This window comes from Prionailurus viverrinus, chromosome B3, assembly GCF_022837055.1.
Source record: "Prionailurus viverrinus isolate Anna chromosome B3, UM_Priviv_1.0, whole genome shotgun sequence".
Taxonomy (NCBI): Eukaryota; Metazoa; Chordata; class Mammalia; order Carnivora; family Felidae; genus Prionailurus; species Prionailurus viverrinus.
In genome coordinates this window covers 41,404,266-41,427,541 of record NC_062566.1, presented here as the reverse complement: position 1 = coordinate 41,427,541, position 23,276 = coordinate 41,404,266, and the positions used below count along the sequence as shown (strand labels likewise).

Below are 23,276 nucleotides of genomic sequence, written 5' to 3'. Positions count from 1 at the left end.
GTATGGGTCTCTTCCTCAGTATTCAATTTTATTCCTCTGGTCAATTTGTTCATCCTATGCTAATATCACACTCTCAAGTATTATAATCAGTCATAAAATCTTCCAGAGTAAATCCCTCTTTACAGTTTATAATCTTTAGGTGGTCGCTACTTCTTCTTAGCCTTTACTTTTCTGTATAATATTCTCAACCCATCGTGTGGTGTGAATAACCCTGTTGTAATTTATATTGGAATTGCAGTGAACCTACAAATCAATATGAGGAAAATTGGTATTTTTATAATATGAGGTATTATTTTCCACAAATATGGTATATCTCTCCTTTTATTTAAAATCAATCTTCTGGGGCGCCTGGGTGGCGCAGTCGGTTAGGCGTCCGACTTCAGCCAGGTCACGATCTCGCGGTCCGTGAGTTCGAGCCCCGCGTCAGGCTCTGGGATGATGGCTCAGAGCCTGGAGCCTGTTTCCGATTCTGTGTCTCCCTCTCTCTGCCCCTCCCCCGTTCATGCTGTGTCTCTCTCTGTCCCAAAAATAAACAAACGTTGAAAAAAAAAATTTTTTTTAAATCACTCTTCTTTAACATTTCTTCCAAAGTTCTACAATTTTCCTTATTTAACCCTTATAATCCTTTGTTACACTGCTTCTTTCAATACATGGTATTCTTGATACTATTATTAATGATGTCCTCTCTTTCATTACATTTCTGGTAGTCTACTGCTGATATAAAGAAATGCAACCTACTTTCATATATGAATATTGTATCGAGCCACTGCTAAACTCTTATATTTAGCAATCTATAGTCTTGTCCTCTCTATTCATATCACCAATACCTTAGTACGGGCCACTATTGTCAACTGAAACAACTTCTAATTAGTCTCCTAGTCTCTAGGTTTGCACTCCACCCTGGAGTTAAAAATTCTTTTTTTTTTTTTTTTAACTTATTTATTTTAAGTAATGTCTATATCCAACAAGGGGCTCAAACTCATGACCCTGAGATCAAGAGTCACATGCTCCTTCACTGTCTTCTGAGTCAGCTGGGCGCCCCTGGAGTTAAAAATTTTTACTGGTCTTGTTATCTCTCCTTTGTATACACTACTCCTCCTGTCTTCCTATCTCTTTGCAGCCAACCTAACTTCTCCTTATTCTTTTAGTTTCTGATTGCTGTCCTCAAATACTTCCTAGACTAAATTAACTATTCCTTTTATGCTTAATCCTCCTCTATCTCTTATCATTCTCAATTGTTTCTGTCTCCAATTAAACTACAGTTGATCCCTGAATAAACCCTTCAGAGGTCTGAACTGTGTGAGTCCATTTATATGTGGATTTTTTTTCCATACATAAACTACAGTACTGTCAATGTATTTTCCTTCCAATTTTCTTAATAACATTTTTTAATCTAGCTTACTTTACTGTAATAATACACTATATGATCATATAACATACAAAATCCATTAATCAACTATTTGTGTTATCAGTAAGGTATCCAGTCAATAGTAGGCTATTAGTAGTTTTGGGGGGAGTCAAAAGTTACACGTGGATTTTCAACTGCATGAGGGTCGGCACCCCTACCTACCATGTTGTTCAAGGGTCAAGTTGTATTAACTTTTTGAGAACAAGCTTGTATCTTCATTTCCACATACTCCCAGAACCTACCAGTCTTTAACATGTTAGAAGATTGATACATAACTGTTCAACAAATGTAAAAATAAAATCTCACTTGTATTTGAAAGATCCCCTGAAATAGAATTGTTTGTCCCACTCTGCAGATGAAGAAATGCACAAATCTGCATTTGTGACTCAAGAAACTCAAGCAACATTACTCTATCTTACTACTTATAGAAGGATGACAAAATACATAATAAATGTTTACCATAAATATAATTTTTTCATTTAAATTTGTGTTTTGAATAACTATTTTTAAGAAGGTCAAAAAAAGAGTTAAAAAAAAAAAAACACAATAGTCACTGGGGCGCCTGGGTGGCTCAGTCAGTTAAGCGACCAGCTCAGGTCATGATCTTAAGATTTGTGGGTTCAAGCCCCACGTCAAGTTCTGTACTGACAGCTCAGAGCCTGCAGCCTGCTTTGAATTCTGTGTCTCCCTCTCTTGCTGCCTCTCCCCAACTCTGTCTCTCTCTTTCAAAAATAAATAAACATTAAAAGAATTTTAAAGAAGTTTTAACTTATAATCATCATCATCATCATCTCTCCACAGAGGCATAAATCTTTCAGAAATTCCAGAACATATGTTTTTTTAATGCAGGAACACATGCCAAAAACCATTTCCATTTCTTAAATGCAAGCTAGTATTAAAATCCTTACCTGTGTTACTTCCTCTACCCCAGTCATCTGGTACTTCCTCATCCTTTCAAATACTGAATGATCTGCACAGCCCCCCTGTGGACCATATTTATGGGGATAGTCTACAACACAAAGAAGCAATGTCATTATTATCACATGCTTGATATTACTAATTACCTGATAAATGAAAAACAATGTCACAATTCATGAAAGCCACCAATGCTTGTTGAGCATTCTCATTTTAAAACCTGGCAGGTTTGTAAGTTTTCCCTCAATAAAATATCACTGGTCTCTAGATTTTTGTCATATAGATGATTTGTGAATTCTAAAAAAGAACAATAATATTCTTTATTCTAGGTTTAATTTTCCCAACCTTTCCTGCTTCAGATATATGAAGTATGTTAATACTGAAATTTACGTCATTTTGTAATTTATAACATTCCCTCCACATTAAATTTCATATGCTGCACATGTACACCTCAAGCTGAACTACAGTTAGACTAATATAATATTCTACTGGCTTGAATTCCTTCAATGAATACCAACTGGACTCAAGGAAAAGTGATTTAGGAACATGCTCCACGGCATAGTAAAAGCAGACTGAGTTTAAATTTCTTCCATGTGTAATTCAAGTGAATGCTATTAGCCAGGAACAATTTTATCATCATTTGTTTTCCCTTTATAATTAAGCAGTGATTATTTTTAACCGAATTGGTTCTATTTCCAGATAGCTGTTCCATTTTAGTTTAGTCTTTTAAAAGTTTATTCCATTCTCTCAAATTTCATGTACTTCTCCCTTATTAGGGTTCTCCATATTCATGAACATATTTCATAATTTAATCAAGTTACCATAATTAAGAGAACTGTCAAAATAAAAATACCAAGACATGGGTGAGAGGGGAAGCACTGAAAAGTCCTTAAGTAGTTTAAGGCATAATACACAGAACTATAATTAGAAATACTGCAGGCAGTTTCTTAAGAAAATCTAGAAACTTGGGGCTCCTGGGTGGCTCAGCTGGTTAAGCCTATGACTCTTGGTTTTGGCTCAGGTCATGACCTCACGGTTTGTGAGATGGAGCCCTGCGACAGGCTCTGCACTGACAGCATGGAGCCTGCCTGGGATTCTCTCTCTCCCTCTCTACCTGGCCCGTTCCCTCCTCACATTCGTTCTCTCAAAATAAATAAACTTTTTAAAAAAGAAAAAAAAATCTAGAACCTACAGTGGATACTAGTGGCCTATTTCTTTGGAAATAGTAATAATTTTATTTCAAAATTATTTAAATTCTAGTTAACATATAGTGTAATACTGGTTTCAGGAGCAGAATTAAGCAATTCACCACTTACATATAACACCCAGTGCTCATCATAATACAATACAAAATTTATTTATTTATTTATTTTTAATTTTTTTTTTGGTATTTATTCATTCATTTCTGAAAGAGAGACAGAGCATGAGTGGGGGAGGGGCAGAGAGAGAGAGGGAGACACAGAATCCAAAGCAGGCTCTAGGCTCCAAGCTATCAGCACAGAGCCCGATGCAGGGCTCGAACTCACCAACTGTGAGATCATGACCTGAGCCAAAGTCGGACGCTCAACCAACTGAGCCACCCAGGTGCCCCAATACAATACAAATTTAAACTGGCAGTTAAGAAGTAGTGGTATGGACAACCTACATTTACTGATATTAATAACTCTGACTTAAACTTTAAATTAGTTTTTTATTAGAGGTCAAGACTGCAAAAGCTGTAAAATTCTAATCAATAAATGTGAGATGATAGACTTAAAAAGGTACCACTTTATAACCTCACATGTATAAAGTGACTTAGGTAAGGATCATCGATGGATACTAAAACCACTAGGTGAAAGATATGAGGTAACAGGATATTCATGGTCACTGAGTGTATCACCCCATAAATTACTTACTAATTATAAAGGAAAAAGATAACTTCACACTAAAGATGTGGTAATGATCACTTCATTTACCAGGTAATGAAGCGAAGCACTACCAGTAGTAGAAAGATATGTGCGTCTTGACGTAATGCAATAAGGAATGCCCAGCTTTCCCTCTACAGTATTCTTTTTTTTTTTTTTTTAATTTTTTTTTTCAACGTTTATTTATTTTTGGGACAGAGAGAGACAGAGCATGAACGGGGGAAGGGCAGAGAGAGAGGGAGACACAGAATCGGAAACAGGCTCCAGGCTCCGAGCCATCAGCCCAGAGCCTGACGCGGGGCTCGAACTCACGGCCCGCGAGATCGTGACCTGGCTGAAGTCGGACGCTTAACCGACTGCGCCACCCAGGCGCCCCCCTCTACAGTATTCTTGACAAAATATGCTCATTGAATCTAATCATGAATAAACAATCAAACACACACCAAAATGCAGAATATCCTAAGTCACGGACCTAGACATGTGAAAATCAGCAATGTCACTTAAAGGGGGAAAAAAAAAACAGAAAAAGTTGAGAACTAAGGGTGGGGAGCCTGGCAATAGAGACACTAAAAAAGACATAATAAACAAATGTCAAAAAGGTATTTTTAGGACAACTGAAAAAATGTTATTCTAGGCTGTACAGTATTAATGTTAAAATTTTTAGGGGTGAAACACTACTAGCTATTTAGGAAAATGTACATATGCTTAGGGATATGTGTTTTAGGGGATGAATTTACATTTGAAATTTTCAAAATAAAATTAGGACTAAAAGACTGCAATATTGTTGGAACAAACTTAAATGATTTCAAAGTGGAAAACACACAACTGAAGTGCTAAATGAGAAAAAAATTAATACATTTATTATTTTACCATTTCAAAGTTTGGCTGTGGGAAAATACAATATCATCCAACATGTATCTAATAAGAATCTAGCACAAAGGCTGAAAAGTTTTTCAATATGAATATGCCCAGATTTTTAATTCTCAACTTTTAGAATATTTGGGGTTATTATCACCACAATACCATCTTCTGATACTATAATTTTAACCTGAAAATATCCCAATAAGCCTTGCCCAGATTCTTAATGGAATCTAACTTGCCTGAACCACCACGTGAAGAAGTTCCTCCATACCAAGAACACTCATTTTAATAAATAAGGAAAAATTATACAGGCATACTCATAGACAAGTTTATACACATACTTAAACACCTTCTGCAGTTAACAGAATTTAGATCCCTTGAAATTTTGCTCCTTACTTTAATTTTTATTAAAATGCCAGGTTCAGAGTTTGGTATTATTTATAAATCCATAATTTTGTACTATTTTATTTTACTCCCATGCTAGGACAGTCCAGTCTCTAGTAACGAAGAATGTGGACTGATTCTTTGGCTTAATTTTCCCTGAACTCCTGGCTAAGGAAATGGTTTATCTAAGATAACAATGTGTATAAGGAGGAACCCCTCTGCTGATGACTGTGGCAGCAACTAGGCAGATAAGTAAAAACTGTACTCAGAATTACTGATACACAAAATATTTTGCCATATAAAATGGATGAAACTATACATTTTCAAAAGTTTAGTTTCTGTTCCAATGTGATAAGCAACTAAATTTATGATTCAATTAGTACATCGTGTTTTTATTTTTCCATTAATGGGTCAATGTGTGGGGCCCTAATTTAGATTTATTAAGTCAGTATTTAAGTTAATAAGAATCTATTTCACCACTTACTTAGGCTAATTAAATTCAATGAAATAAATATATATTTACCATCTGATGAAATTCTTATAGTTGAATTAAACATCTCTCAAAACATACACAAAAAAGAGCTATTTTGACCTCTGAAACTAATACAACTGTGCATGTTAACTGTATTTTCTTTAAAATTAAAAACTTAAAAAAAAGAACTATTTTAAACTATAGTTCTGATTTATCATATTTCTTAAAACCATCTTAATAAGTGCCAAATCCAAACTGCTATCTCTCACACAGACATGAGCACAGACACATGAGCATGGAACACTATGACCCCACTCCCAAATAAAAAACTATTTAACTTAGCCTTTCAAAAAACAAACCCTGTGATTAAATCATTACAATCAATTTTCAAGTGAACTTTCCCTAAATGTCCCTGGTCTCCCCATCCCGCATGCCATGCAACTACTAGAAGGAAAGGAAAGGAAAAGAAAGGGAAAGGGAAAGGGAAATGGAAAGGGAAAGGGTAAAGGAAACGAAAAAGGAAAAAGTAAAAGAAAAGTAAAGAAATAAGAAAGGAAAAAAGATGGGAGGGGAGGAGAAGGGACAGGAGGAGAGGACAGGAGGCAAGGGAAGGAAAGGGGAGGAGAGGGAAGAAAGAAAATGAAGGGAAAGGAAAGAAAGAGGAAAGGGAAGAATGAAAGAAATAATATGGGGGCAGGGGGACTAATGTGTTTACTAAAATATATAAACTTCCCAAAAACCCTTCATATCAGTATGTCACTTAACCAATAAAAAAGTTTTTAACTATTCAAAATTTTTACTTGAAAAACAATTTTACAGGGCATCTGGTTGAGTGTCCAACTTCGGCTCAGGTTATGACCTCAGGTTCTAGGATTCAAGCCCCACATTGGTTTCATTGCTGTTAGCACAGAGCCTGCTTCAGATCCTCTGTCTCCCCACCTCTGCCCCTCCCCAGCTCAAGCTCTTTCTCTCAGCAAATAAACATTAAAAAAAATAATAAACATTTTTACTCTTGGCTTAGTTTGGCAGCCATTGACCAATAGGTCCTCATTGTCCTGTGTTCAAAGGCAGACTGAATTCTCCAGCTCCGTTCCAAGTTAGGAAGGACATATAGCCAAGTTCAAGTTGAAGGAATGTGAGCAGTAGGGAAGTGCACTAACCAGGATCCTCCATGCTCTTTTCACCTGAATGTCTCCTGGGAGATAACCTGGGAACAGCATGAAATAAAGTACCCCAGATTCTTGGGGCACCTGGGTGGCTCAGTGGGTTAAGCATCCAACTTCCGCTCAGGTCACGGTTTGTGAGTTCGAGCCCTGCATCTGGGTGACAGCTCAGAGCCTGGAGTCTGCTTCGGATTCTGTGTCTACCTTTCTCTCTGCCTCCTTCCCTTCTCATTTACCCTCTCTTCTCTCTCTCAAAAGTAAACATTTTTTTTTTTTAAGTATCCCAGATTCCTGAATTACTTATTGAAGAAAAGCTGCCTAATAAGGAATACTCACATTACATTGTCACAGTTTAATGAATTTTTAGTGCATTTTGTCACTGAATATGGGAGCTATTTGGTACTGCAGTTAGCAATGCCTTAAGACATGGTGAAAACGTTTGTCAAGGAGAACAGAACAATTCATTTATACCTGCTTTCCAATGGCATTTAGCAATTTTTTCCAATCACCGACAGTACCAAAATAATCTTAGACTAGGATATCAGAAATTCTTTAGCAGTGTTAGTATTTACTGTCATTTTCTGAATGTTTTCATTTATAACCACTTTTCACTTATCCCCAGTCAGAACTCTTGCCAAAAAATCATCATATAGTTAAGTTGAAGACTGATACAGTACAGTAATAATTCTATCTTTTAACTAAAGATAAATCTCATAAATCCTATACTATCCAGATAAAATATTTTACATGCTTAGGGAAATGTACTATTATCACTGTTCAAAGAGTTTTTCAAAATTTACTCAATGCAAGATTTTCAGTTTTAGAAAGCAAAAGAGCTGTGACGCTTGTTAGCAATGTGGTTATAAGTCCACCACATAATACATATGTCAAAATAACATTTTGTTATAATATATATATTATATATAATTTAGTTCAACTAAAATACTTCAAGATATAAATCATTTGATTAGCTTGATACTATTCACACTTGAGAAATAACAAAAATAATCTGATCATGATAGGAATTGGGATTTACCTCCATTCAAAACACACTAACAAATATATTTTTAATCTGTTTCTACACAGGCAAAAAAGAGCTACTACAAAGTATTTCTGGAAAAGAGAATTTAAACTTCTAAACATTTGAACCAGTAAATGTGCATGGCATTTAATGTATTATCTTACTGAATTCAGATACAAAACAAAAATGTCCCTGTTTTAAAGTGTAACATCATTTTCTTTAATACAATAAGGGAAGCCAAAGAAGAATATACACGTCTGATTTACATAAACCCAGCAGTCCCTATTATATAGTAACCCAATAAAATATAAATACTTTCCAGATATTAATAATACTAGACACATTGACACTCTTGTCATCAATACATTGCCACTGATGCTTGGCATTTGAGCATTAAGATTAAGGTAAACAAGGGTGCCTGGGTGGCTCAGTTGATTAAGCGTACAAGTTCAGCTCAGGTCATGATCTCGCGGTTTGTGAGTTCAAGTCCCGTGTAGGGCTCTGTGCTGACAGTTCAGAGCCTGGAGCCTGCTTCAGATTCTGTGTCTCCCTCTCTCTCTGCCCCTGCCCGGCTCACACTCCATCTCTCTCTCTCAAAAATAAATAAACATTAAAAAAAATTTTTTTTAAGGTTAAGGTAAGCAAACAAGTACTGCCTAAAGGGTATCTCATCTATTTGATAAAATACATAAAGCTAATATATTTACAGACATAAATAAACATACATAGGTGTACCCACACATACATATTTGTGACATTATACATGTAGCTGATGTTAGGGTAGATTTCTTTCTACCATTCCTCCACAGTCAGAAGTCAAACACATATTGGGGCACCTGGGTGACTCAGTCGATTAAGTGTCCAACTTCAGCTCACATCATGATCTCGCGGTTCGTGAGTTCAAGCCCCGTATCAGGCTCTGTGCTGACAGCTCAGAGCCTGGAGCCTGCTTTGGATCCTGTGTCTCCCCTCTCTCTGCCCCTCCCCTACTCACACTCTCTCTCTCTCTCAAAAATAAAATAAATATTAAAAATATATATATTTTAAAGAAGTCAAACAAATACTAGTATAATAGCACACCATCTATAGGCTAACATCAGCAGCAGTTGAAAGGAAGCCAGTAGAAACTTAAGAACACAACCATCACCTAGCAGGCCATTATTCCCCAGGGTGAAAGGACGGCCTATAGGAAGATCACTCAGCCTCATCCCACCTCCAATAAGTTGTACGGCTGGAATCAAGAGACTACCTATGTTTAAGAAAATCACCTCCTCTGGTCCACCACCTGGGAGAGTCAAGAAACTCCTGCAGCACTGTCCAACTCCATCAGGCAGGCTCCAGCAAGAATCAAGGGGGGGGACCCAAAAACTCTTCCTGTTTTAGGGAAGACATTCCCCTGCCCCTCATGTCTCTAAACACTCACAACTATCTACCACCTTCTGCCTTGGGACCCTCAAGGACTATTGTCATTGTAACCCAGCTTTTATACTCATGAGACTATACCACCAACTACTCTAACTCATTATAGGTATTTGCTGCCCCCCAGGTCACTACTTCCCTTTATTTCCTTATTTTTAGCTCTTAACTCACTGTCACTCTCCAACATCATCCCAACATAATTCTTAGTGATTCCAACATTAATGTTGATGATCCTTCCAGTACACTAACCTTTTCTCCAATGATCTTCTCCTACTTGAAGTTCTCACTTACATAATAATTCTTTTGAACCTGTCATTACTAATAAGTGAAACCCATTTACAGTCTTAACTTGCACATCCTACTTTCTTTCCATGAGCTGTCTTTTCACAACACTCCCTCCAACAATCCTGCAACACCACTAAAAACTTTCCATCTACCAATGTTACCACCTTGCTCACTATCTATCAATGAATATTCTTTCTTCTGTTTATTCAGCTTAAATCCAATAGTCGATTATTATCATAATTACTTCACCGCATTGGCTTAAAACTTCCTTTCCCTTCCCAATCCCAACTCTCAACCAAATCCTGTTTAAAATGAACTTTCTACCTACACCCCTGCAAATGAATAGGCCTAGAAAAAACTGGTAACTATGACTATTCTCACTCAAAAATCATAATCTGTAACTCCTAGCAGCTCCTTTGTGCTACCTGGCATGGATACTTTATTTCCAGAGTCCATTCTCAATCTTATTTACCCAGTTAACTGCAGGCACTCACTGCTTTACCACATGAACAGCAGCAATAAAACTGATCGTGCCAGCTGAAACTATGCAAACTATGATCTTAATATCAATGGGGAAAATTATAATTGTTCCCAGGCTTTAAAATATTTAAATACTAAAATACTAATACCTTTTTACTAAATATAGTAAAACTCTCAATACTAAAACTCCTATTATTTATAAATCTATAGGACAATGAAAATAATAAAACTATTATTTAGTACACCATACTTTAAAACATTAGAAACATGAAGAATTAGATCTAAAGAAAAATATAGTGTTTTATTTCTTTATAAATTGTATTTTATATATCATCAACTAGAGATATACTTTTTTCAAAGTTGGATATTTAGGGTAAAAAATATATTTCCAAAGCAACAAAACAATATTTACATATGCTTCAAATCCTGTCAGCACAAAACTGCCCCAACAGAAAAAAAAAAAAAGGAATCAAGTGTAGAATTTTCCCTACATACTTTCAAAACTTCTAAAAGACCCTATTTTCCCTGGTCACCACATTAACTATGAAAATGGACAATGACATTTTCCCTCTAAAATTACTGACAATATAATTCCCATTTCTAGAAAAAGTCTTTGTTCAACTAATGAATAAGCCCTCATTGTGATGCTAAATCACAGGATGCACTGTAGTTCCCCTGAAAAGGCCAAACAGCATATTCTTTCACAAAGAATGAGTCATTGGTGTAGAATATTCAGCCTATTTAAAACAAAGATCAGCTTTAAATCTATTGCCTTTCTTCCAGTTCTTTTGCATGCCAAACTCTTGCTTTTGTTTTGCTGTAGGAGGGACAAATATAAATAATACATATATTGTGATACTACCTCAAGCAGGAAACAGTTCCAGTTAACTCTCAATCATCTACTCCAGGAAGAGGGAAATATTTACTGTTCAGATTCTCTGTCCAACAGAACTGGTACATAAAACACCCACTGCTTACTGCATCCTAACTAGAGTAGACCTTGCATCCTCACTATTCCCAGTAAGGCTTCCCCCACCTCACTGTGACTGACAGGTTAGAATTTTGACTGCAGGGATGCCTCAGTCGGTTAGGCCTCAAACACTTGGTTTCAGCTCAGGTCATGATCATAGTTAGTGAGATCAAGTCCCACATGATCGCTGATAGCACGGAGTCTGCTTGGGATTCTCTCTGTCCCTCTCGTTCTGTCCCTCCCCTGCACATGTGCTGGTGTGTGAGGACATGCATTCTCTCTCTCTCTCTCAAAATAAATAAACTTTAAAAGAAAAAAAAAAATGAAATGTGACTGCAAAACCAAGGTCTTGCCTATGAGATGACTCTAACAGTCAAAATATTTGGTGTAATCTCTCCATTAACATGCTATAAATTACCAAATCCAATGAAATAATCTAATTTTTATTGTATTAATTGAGTTTAAAACAGACGGACTCCACAAAAAGCTGTTTTGTTAATATCTGGAGGGTAGGTGGGTAGGGTTCTTGCCCACAAAAATGCCATTTATTCCTAAAGTTGCCAAAAACCAACAAGGATTCACTGATGGAGAGTAAAAAGGGAAAGTAGGCTATTATTTTATTATTTTATTTTATTTTTATTTTATTTTATTATTTTATTTTATTTTAGAACAGAGGAGGAGTTTGGAGGAATAAAGGAATAGCTAGGACACACCCCAAATGTCCTTTCTTCTAACTCCAGGGGATAGGAGTCCCTTTCTCCCAAACACCCTGTCCCCATTCTCCACATCCAGTTTCTATTTGGGGAGGGTGGGGACAACATGGGAAGAAAGGCATAGTATGACTGTCCCTGGGAAGGAGAGGAAGCTGAAGATGGTCTCCCTTTTCCACATATACTCACAATACTCATCTCCCAGGAAACAGAGATGGGAAGCTGAGACAAGCATGTCCTTCCCTATCCCTGGTTTTTAAGAAGAAAGGGTTAGTGTTGGGAGCCAAGCAGATCATGGGCATCAGGTCAGTAGGAGAACTGTTGCTCTATTATTCTGATCAATTATAAAGAGAATCACTAGACTCTAAGGTGCATTAGGATAAGACCCTCTGTGTCCACAGGATCTCAAACTATCTTATACAAATTAGGCACTCAAATAATGTTAATAAATAATCATGTGTCAACCACTCAAATTTTTAAAATAATTAATCATTAAACCTGTAAAACTTACAACTGAAACATGTATTGAAAACCTGTAACATACTGAATCAACATGACCATTATTTCCATTTATTCAGTCTGGGATAGAGAAAATGGGTGAGTCCAGGCCAAGGAAGATGCCAGTTTCATTTCTTTTCTGAAGTCCCTGAGCTGTGGTAGCTAAAAACAAATATTATCAGCCAGAGTAGTAGCTACCTTTCTCCTGTCTTCAGAGATTTTTTTCTCTAACAGCCAAAAGTCTACCCTATGTTCAAGGTTCAAGTCAAATGCCATCTCCCCTAGGAAGTATTCCTAAGGATCCCTAAGGCTCCCTCAGTGTGCACTACCCTCATACTCTGATGACATTTTGCTTAAGCATTTATCACATTCTGACAATATTACTGACTGGAAATTCCCCTGAAGGATTTTCTTTTGAAGTCTTAATCCTTCCTATACATTCACAAATCAATAAACATTTGTTGAATTTAATTTTTCAGTCAGCAGCTGGTTTCCATTCCTCTTCAAAGGTCATCCATTAACCAAACACCTATAAACTGCTGACTCCAATAACCTCCTTTTGGCCTTCATTCCATCCGCAATAACTAGGAACTGTCTACAACTTAAAAGTGTTTCTACATGAAGGTGTGCTCTAAATCCCTAACTACTTTACAGATTCACATAAAATAGAACCTGTTCAAAATGAGGGCGTGTATGCACATAAATTTCCTAATTGTATGTCAGTGTTATTTTTCATTGCGTCAATTTCTTTACAAAATAAGTAATGAGAAAAAAAAAAAAAAACTATTAAGTTACCAAACATCAGCAATACAAGAATAAATAGACACAGAGTACACATCCTCAAAGAACGTACAGTCTAGCTGGGATATTAGACATATATAAACAAGAATCCATTTAAATTCACCAAGTGTTAAGTGTTGCTGCAATTATCCACAGTTCATAAACAGTTAAATATTGGTTGAATTTAATTACTCATCCAGTCAACAGCTGTCTTCCTTCCATGCCTCTTCTCAGAGGTCAATCATATGGACCACTGACCTGTAAACTGCTGGATTCAAAACACAGCAACAACTCACCGATACATAAATGGCAGTAAAGAGAGGACACCCAGAACTGACGGGCCAGAAAAGACTTCTAGAAATATTATTTCTGAACTGCATTTCGAAGGATGAGTGTTGGTTTGGGGGAAAAAGATCAGGTAACAGATCAAGGCATTTAAAAGTCCTTAGTATATATTTCATCCTCTTGTCTTTTTTCAAATTTATCATATGTAAAATGATGTTTAATCAATCAGTAGTTGATGAGCTACTATCAAAAGCTTTAGAGTTTTTATTTTTAATAACCCAAAACTAGAAACAACCCAAATGTCCATTGACAGGTGAATGCATAAACATCCATACAATGAAATACTACTCATCAATAAAAAGTAATACACTATTAATATACACAAAAACATAGATGAATCTCAAAAAAAATTGTGCTAAATTAAAGAAGTCAGATTTTTTTTTAAGAGTACATAATACAGGAGCACCTGGGTGGCCCAGCCAGGTAAGCATCTGACTCCTGATTTTGGCTCAGGTCATGACTTCGTGGTTCATGACTTTAAGCCCCATGTCGGGCTCTGTGCAGAGATCCTGCTTGAGATCCTCTCTCTCCCTCTCCCTCTGTCCCTCCCCCACTCATGAGCATGTGCTTTCTCTCTCTCTCTCTCTCTCTCAAAAATAAATAAACTTAAAAAAAAAGAGTACATAATATAAAACCACATTTACATAAAATTCTACAAAATGAAAACTAGCCTGCAGTTTAGTGCCTGAGGAAAAAAGGGTTGAGAAAAGAAGGACTACACTGAGTAGGAGGAAGATTTTGGGGGGAAATGGATACATACACTATCTTGACTATGGTAATAGTTTCCCAGATGTACACAAATGCCAAAAAACTATCAAATAGTATACATTACATATAAGCAGTTTTGAAGATAATGTATACCACAGCAATGTTTAATAGTAAAAAGGGGGGAAGAATTTAAATGTCCACGTAGTTGATGGGTTGCTAAACAATACACTCACCAATGAAACAACAGAATATTACACAACCATTTAAAAGAAAAATGTTAATGGCAGTGGACACACTTCTACTTCATTTACAGGCAAAAATGTAATTTTTATATAGTCATTTGATAATCAGCAAAATAAAAAATATTTCCAGCTCTACAGAAAAAGTAGTTAGATATCATCCAATTTTAGAAGAGATAAGGGATATTAAAGATCTGGTCTAATGCCCTCATTTTATACATAGAAACTGAGACCTATTTACTTGCATAAAAAAAGTAAGACCTTCCCATAAGGTCACAAAGCTATTCTAGTGCATCATCTTGATTTCCCTTCTACTCCACTCTCATACACATGGCATGCCTCAGTTCTCTGACACATTACCTCTTGTGCTTTCTCCCTACCACGTCTGTCACTAACTTGTATGATCCTGACCAAATGAATTAAACCCTGAAACCGTTTTAACTAGTTGATCTACAAGGCCACCTTTAAATCCACATTCTAACACTCCCTAAGCTGCTGAAACCAAAAACAGCCACATCAATGAGTTCTTAGTGTAATGTCTGAATATAAATAGGCAAGAAAGCAAGACTGCTTATGCAGATTATCTAATTTACAAATTTACAAGCCATGAACAAGGGATTAAGTGGTACTCTGACCCTTGTCATAACTGTTCACACTTCTATGTACTAGAAGAAAGTGCTTTTTACTACTAAGTACAGAATTGAACAAGCGTGAATTTAAGATGATAAATACATGTGGTTATCACCACCACATCTGAGTATCAAAGCGACTGGAGAAGTTATTAAATATTTTCACTGAAAACTGTGCCTATGTTCTTGTACCACCTCAGAAGCCATTCCCTAAGGTTCTCCAGAACAGCAATATCATTCTCCATGGTGGCTTCATAGATTTATGCCAACAGGTGCAAAAACAGTATTAAAAGAAGAGTAACCAAATTCTCATCAGAATGCCTACCCAAAGTTGGTATACCCAAAGGTGGTATACCTCACAGGTCATTTACTTCTGCTGAGAATAACACACACACACACACACACACACACACACACACACACGGACACTAAGTTCACTCAAGCATGTACACAGTGATCTAAACAATCACACAGTAATTAAGTTGTGAAAATAAACTATTAGGACTTAAGAAAATTCTATGAAAATAATAACATACATTAAAGGAAAATCTTTCCCTTTTATTTTTTTTAATTATTATTTTTTTTAATGTTTATTTATTTTTGAGACAGAGAGAGACAGAGCATGAACGAGGGAGGGGCAGAAAGAGAGGGAGACACAGAACCGGAAGCAGGCTCCAGGCTCTGAGCCATCAGCCCAAAGCCCGACACGGGGCTCAAACTCACGGACCGCGAGATCGTGACCTGAGCTGAAGTCGGATGCTTAACCGACTGAGCCACCCAGGCGCCCCAATCTTTCCCTTTTAATTAGCCATAAAGTAGAATATCCTTTGCTAAATATATTGAGGAGAGAATCTGGCTTATAACCACAAAAGTTGCAAATGTGTCATTTTAGAGAGGCTTATAGATTTCAGAAAAGCCCCAGAAATCCTTGGAGTAATGTTAGAATTGACAGTTTTTTCCCTTGAGTGAAGCAGAAAAGCACACGTTTAAGAATACAAGATCCATAATAAAGTGACATGTTTTCTAAGCCTTAAGTTTCTTCATATATAAAGTTGTGGAGAGGGGACTATGTGTGCCTATTATACTTGATAGTGTAATTATGAGGATTAAATGAAATAATGCAAGCAAAAAACTTTATATAGCACCAGGCATACATTAAACAGTAATAACTGTTCTTACTACTATTATTAGTACTATAACCTTAATTATTCTACTCAGAAAGGTTAAAGACTCAATTAAAAGGGAAGGGCACCTGGGTGGCTCACTCTGTTAAGGGTCAGACTTCCGCTCAGGTCATGATCTCACAGTTTGTGGGTTCGAGCCCGTGTTGGGCTCTGTGCTGACAGCTCACAGCCTGGTTCAGATTCTGTGTCTCTGTCTCTCTCTCTCTCTCTCTCTCTCTCTCTCTCTCTCTGCCCCTCCCCTTTCATTTTCTCTTTCTCTCTCAAAAAATAAATAAACATTAAAAAAAGACAGCCAATTAAAAGTGAATGATCTGTCCTGTAGAAAAGGAGTAAGCTAACTACAGGCTGCTGCACACCTGAGTCCTATGGTTTGGCATGCAAGCTAAGGAAAGATTTTACATTTTTAAATGGTTGAAAACATTCGAACAAAATCACTCTTGACATTACTATTTGTAAGCTCTAATCCCACTATTGGTATATAATAAGAAGAATGTGAAAAGGCATGAACATATATTTTAATTGGATAAATAAAAAATAAGAGCTGAAACCAATGGTAAAGTTAAATGCCAAAAAAGAATAGAAAACTCAGTCACATTCAAGTTCACTGATCCTACAAGCTAACTCATTATCTTTGGGGAAAAAGAAAGGTTGACATAAAGGAAGATATTTGGAAGTTACTGTAAGATGCAAAGGGGAAAAATGCAATTATAGGACAGGAAGAAATAAAAGTGCAAAAAAAGAGCAGAATATGCTTAACCTACATACAAACAGAAAAGAGGAGGGAAATGAGAGAAGATGCAATAACAGAAATCATAAAAGGCAGAACAAACACAGTATAGGGTGCTGATGGAGAAGTATAAATCAGCAAAGGATAACATTTGATTATAACACAATTAAAAACATGAGTTCAAAATCTGTCCATTATTCTCTTCCTCTCCCTCCTTTCCCAAAAGGTCTTGTTTGATTTTGAGAAATTATAAGGAAAATGTTTCAAGATTTCATTAAGTATCTATAAATAATCTGCTCCAGAGATTAAATAATATTTGGTATGTTTAAGGAACAAAAGAAACAGAAACCACAGCTGAAGAATTTATATACCCTGATAGAAAAGGGAACCTGCAAGAAGATTAAATTACTAAAAAATTACAAAGTAACACACAAATCAAGTATATCGTAATTCTGTTGGAAGAAAGGAAGGCAGAGGAATTCATATTCCAACATGTGAAGAGGACTGTAGCTTAGAGCTTGAGAAGCGTCTGAAATACCAGGAGGGAGAACTGGAAAAGGAATCAAAGAGGGATGAATAAAAATATAGCCAAGTAGCATTAATGAATTTGTGAGTTAGCAAGTAGCTAAAGTCATAAATGCAACCCATCTAGAATAATTATGCTATTTTCTGTAACAATCCAGCATCAGCGATAACAAGCAGCTGGAGAGACTGAAAAAGTATGGAAACTGTCAGAGCTGATAGAGCAGAAAGTCAAGATGGTCAGGCTTTCCAATACATTATTAGGAGTGAGAATGAAATTGTTGATAATAAATTTCTGGCTGTAGAATGGAAAACGAAGCCAGAAGGAAGGTACCAAGTTAGGAAAATAGGCAAAAATTAAGAGGCTAGTCTAATTATAGTCAAAAATAAAATATAAGTATTCAAGAGGCATTATAAAATACAGGAATGTATTTCTGCATTATTTCATGAAAGCATTCTTGTGATTAGATGACCATGAATATATGGACAATGGTAAAATTAAAAGGAGAAGTCTAAGTACATTTTCTACTCTGAAAATGTAAAACAAGGACTCTCCTGACAAATTACCATCATATAAAGACCATGGTAGAGGACAAAATCTAACATGATAAACCTTCAGTCTTACCAAGCTAAAGTGAAATCATTATTTCAAGATTCCAAAAAGAAATATTCAAAGGATTTAGATATTACCAAATACCTAAAATATTCCTTAAACACTATACAAATATCCACCTTGAAATTTACATAAGAAGATAATGATACTTCAGTAGGCCACACACACAAAGGCATTATAGCATTAAATGACCGGCTGATATCAGAATATAGAATTTGCACTTCAATCAGTGTTGTTGACTCATAGTTCATATAGAATTGGTTGTATCATATCAACAAAGTAGGAACGGCATGGACTGACAAGGAAATCAACTCTTTATAATAGATCTATTTTTCATTAAGTTGAGACTTTGGCTGTGAAACTATTTTCACCTCAGACTTTGTATGTCTCACATACGTTAAACTATTTATATTCCTCTGCGAAAGGCTACTTGATAAAATTTAAGTACTTACTAATATCATCTTCATGATAAATGACAGAATGAAAAGGTAGAGTTCGGTCTTTAATATATCTCTCTGCTGGCTCAACATAAAATGTGCCACCACGAGTCTGGATGAATCCTTCAAATCTTCCATCAATAACAGACCCATGGCTTAAACTTCCTTCTTCACCTATTAATGAAAGGAACAAACTCTTGAAAAGTTAATTTGCAGGTAAATGTTAAATTCATTCTCCTTTAAAAAGCCATTCTTACACATTTTAAAAATGTGAATACAAATTTATTGGGGAAACTAATTTTCACATAAAATATATCAAGCTGAATCTGAGATGTGAACAGCAACTAGTACTTAGTTAAAATCTAAACAGTTAACTAGACAATAATCAGAAATAGAACATCTATCTCTCCTTGGCAATCATATTCCCAGCACCTAAGCATAGTGCCTGGCAAGCATTCAACAGTCACTCAATAAATAATTGTTACATTAACTCAAACTCAGAAAGAGGCAAGCAGATCCACTGATACAATATGTACTTTCAAAATAAAGATATTAAATAATCTTTTGGGTTTTTGCTCTAATTCCATAAGCAAAAAGTTCTTTTCCCACCTGATATAATCTGCATGAGACTTTTGGCATCCTTTTTTTATAAATACATTTTTTAAATAAGAAAGTCTCAAATATTTCAGAAGTAGTTTGAACAAAAAGTAATCCAATAATACTTTTTAAGATACTAGATTTGTAATACTGTCCCATCAATTATACTTCTCTAGTGAAAGAAAATATGGGATAAAAAAAAAAGGTATTCTGAGATATTCACAAAGACAAGCTGAGCACCAACCGTCACATGACAAAAAGAAGTGGAAGTAGGAAGATGGTGCTTAAAAGTTAAATTTACCTGTTAAAATTTTCTCACTAAAATAAGTATCAGGCTTTCCACAATTTCTAAACTGTAGATTAACATTAATTAACTGACTGTGAATTAACTAAGGACTAAAGCTAAGAACCCAAGACACTGGTATTTTAAATGACATGATTTCTATCTGCAAACTTATTTATTAGTCTTGTACTTTTCTTAGCCATCGCCTAGCAAAGAACTGCAGACACTAAGTTATCTTCTCAGAAAGATAAATAGGGAATAGGGAATAGTAGAAAACTATAGTTTGAAACTAAAAGTCTAGACTGACAGAAAAACACTTTCCTTTGTTTACAAAATTAAAGAGTACAAAAAACTTTCATTAACCAAGTTTCATCTACAAGTGAGAATTTGTAAGTATAGAAATGCCTCATTTGTCTGGCATAATAAAAAAAATTAGAAACAGTTTTAAAAACTTAATTTTTCATAACGTTATGATTTTGAGCAGAAACCTATTACATAGAAATGAAATTTAACTTTCAGTCCACTGTCTTAATAACAGAGAGTTATCTTATTTATCAATATACAATTATAATACTACTTTGATCCTCTCTAATCCCTCCAGAAGACTTTGACTGTTTTTCCCACACTACTAAACTGTCAAATGTAACTTTCTCTTGGGTGAAGTGTGCTCCCCATCCCCACAGTACCTTTTTAATCAGCTGTAGTAAGAGAAATTTGCTAGAACTGTAAACACAGCAAACAAATTCTGAGAAAGGAAGGCCCTGAATGGATTTTCCTATGCATAACTTTGTCACATTATTTTTGGCTGTTAAGATGATCTTTACAGTTTTCCTTTAGATTTTTCCTCTTTTCTTATAAAACACACCCAATTTCTTGCTTGAAAGATTAGAAAATTATAAAAGCCATTAAAATTTTTTTTCAAACTAACAGTTTGTAGGTACTGAGAATCAAAACATCATACCTTTCAGAAACGAGGCACTATATAATTCAATATTAAAAATACATGAAAAGATAGATCCAAGGGTTACTTCATTCTTCAAAGACCATTATCCTTCATGATATACTTAAATCTACAAATCTCCTCAGGATCTCTCTCCCACCTTTCTGTTTTTTGTTTTCTAAATATAATTTATCGGCAAATTGGCTAACATACAGTGTGTAAAGTGTGCTCTTGGTTTTTTATCCCACCTTTCTGAAATATATGTCTATACCTCAAAATACATGTGTTTCCTTGTGTAGAAAAAACTGAAGAAAGGAATTCTTCTAAGGTTCAACTTACCATAAATATGTCCAGTGTAAATATGAGAGGTATCATAATCAAGTACTTTATTTGATGTTTCTACTTTAAATTCATTACTGAAAAGGGATGTATCCCTCTTCATCCGTAGGTTGAAATGTCTGCAAAACAGAGAAGAAACGGGAAAAAATGAAATTAAAAGGACCTAAATTTTAAACAATTTTTTGGTTAAATTTTTGGTCTGCAAAATATAAACTGTTTCACACAATTTGTCTACTTGGGAAATTTACTGTCCAAGATTTCTCTTATAAAAATTTTGCTCTAAAATTCAATCTAGTTGTTATGACACAAATCTAAATTATATTCAATTAAACAGTAACTGTCTAGGATATATTAAAGAATGAATGTGTCTATAGGCTGATTCCTACGTGGTAAAAACAAGTTCATTCCAACAGCAACTAAGTTGCTTGGACATAAAAACACGTTTCTAGACCCAATTACTATTATTCACCACTACCTGCCTTCTCTCTTTAGTTATTCTTCAATGTTGCCATTTCCCCCTACTCTTCACAACTCAAATAATACATTAAAAACTGGCACCTACATTAATGACTTCTCAGAAAAGCAAGTATGCATGCTCTTTCTTTCTCTCTCTCTCTCTCTCTCTCTCTCTCTCTCTCTCTCACACACACACACACACACACACACACGGACGCACACACATACAAAAGCACAGCTTTCAACTCTTATTTTTTCCTTGGGACTTTTAATTCTTCTGTCATTAGATCTTCCTCCGTTCAATTTGAGAAGCCCAAAAGACCATGATATTAGCTGAAATCATACTCAATTGTCCTCTATAGACTAACAAGAAAGACCAAAATATTGAGGTGAAAATAAAGAATCTAGGGTTGAGTCAAACTTGAAATCAAATCTTATGTCTAAAATCTACTAGCCAAGGATTGCAGTCTGTCAAATGAAGATAATACATTCTATCTTGTAAAACTTTTTTAAGGGCTACACAGTACCCAGCACATAGGTGATGTATAATAAATGGCAACTAATTAGCTATCATTACTAAACTCTTAAAAGTATATCAAGTCTCTTTTATAACTGTCATAAAAGTCTGCACATAGCACAATTTCTACTCAATGAATCTGAACTAAAGTGTTCAATTAGCAAGTGCCAAATGTTAGTAGGATATGGAGTAACTAGAACTCTCCCACATGGCTGGTAGAAGTACAAAATGGTGAAATTACTTTGGAAAACTGGCACTTTTTTTTAAGTTAAACATAGGAAAACCCTCTGACCCACAATTCTATCCCAAGAGAAATGAAAGCAAAAGTCCATAAAAACAAATTGGACACAAATGCCCATAGCAGTTTTGTAATAGACCAAAACTGGAAATAACCCAAATGTCTATCAACAAGTAAAGAGATAAAGACTGTGACTTATTCATACAATGGCAAACTACTCAGCAATAAAAAAATATCAAGCTACTAAAAAATACACACTTTTGTGAAGACATAAAAGAACATATATAGTATAAGTCCATATATATGTACTCTAGAATAGGCAAAAAGCTATCTATACAGAAAGTGGACTGGTGGTTGCCTGGGGTAGAGAGACACTAAGGGTAAAGGCAGATGAAGGAACTTTTTGCTATGATGAACAGGTTCTATATCTTAATTTGAATGGCAGTTACACAAGTATATAATTTGTCAAAACCTAACTCACACTATACGCATGAAATGAGTACTGTTGACCTTTGAACAACATGGGTTTGAAGTGCCTGGGTCCACTTATACATAGAATTTTTTCCATAAATACAGTACTGTACTGCTTTCTTAATAACATTTTTCCTCTAGCTTACTTTAAGAATACAGTATGTAATACATATGACATACAAAATATGTGTTCATCAACAGTGTATATAATCAGTAAGGCTTCCAGTCAACAAGAGGCTATCAGTAGTTAAGTATTGGGGGAGTCAAAGGTGTACATGGGTTTTTGACTGCGTTGGAGGGTTGGTGTCCCAACCCCCACACTGTTCAAGGGCCAACTGTGTATTTTATTTTATGTAAATTATACTTCATGCTCACTTTGGCAGCACATATACTTTAAAAAAATGTAAATTATACTTTAATAAAATTTATTTTAAAGAAAAAACTCACTTTTCAAGTAAATATGGTCAACACAGTATACTTATTAGCTTCAGAAAGAGTGCCCCTTTTTCAACTTTATATTTTCTTTAATTTCATGTCAACTGTGGCACTCTTTTATTTTGAGGCTGTACTCATTTTTTTACTTGCCTAAAACTCTCACGAAACCACTCCTAAAGCTTCTCAGGTGTTGTTTCAAGGACTCTACACTAGGAAAAGCATCCTTAGAACCTTAAGCTTTCAATCTCCTGCCCCAAATAATCAACAAAGCCAAACAAAGTTAAAAATAGACTATCGTGAATAAACAGGAATCCTGCCTGAATTCT

The 23,276-nt window shown here is 35.4% G+C and overlaps 1 protein-coding gene across 1 annotated transcript in view; it reads right to left on the bottom strand.

The window, feature by feature from the left end:
- ADAM10 (ADAM metallopeptidase domain 10) overlaps window positions 1-23,276 on the bottom strand; it is a 137,540-nt gene that overhangs the window by 56,255 nt on the left and 58,009 nt on the right. The window contains exons 3-5 of the mRNA XM_047862744.1: window positions 20,834-20,952; window positions 18,690-18,848; window positions 2,317-2,417 (exon numbers count right to left, since the gene is read on the bottom strand). Coding sequence (XP_047718700.1) covers window positions 2,317-2,417; window positions 18,690-18,848; window positions 20,834-20,952 — 379 coding nt within the window. The remainder of the gene's footprint in view (window positions 1-2,316; window positions 2,418-18,689; window positions 18,849-20,833; window positions 20,953-23,276) is intronic.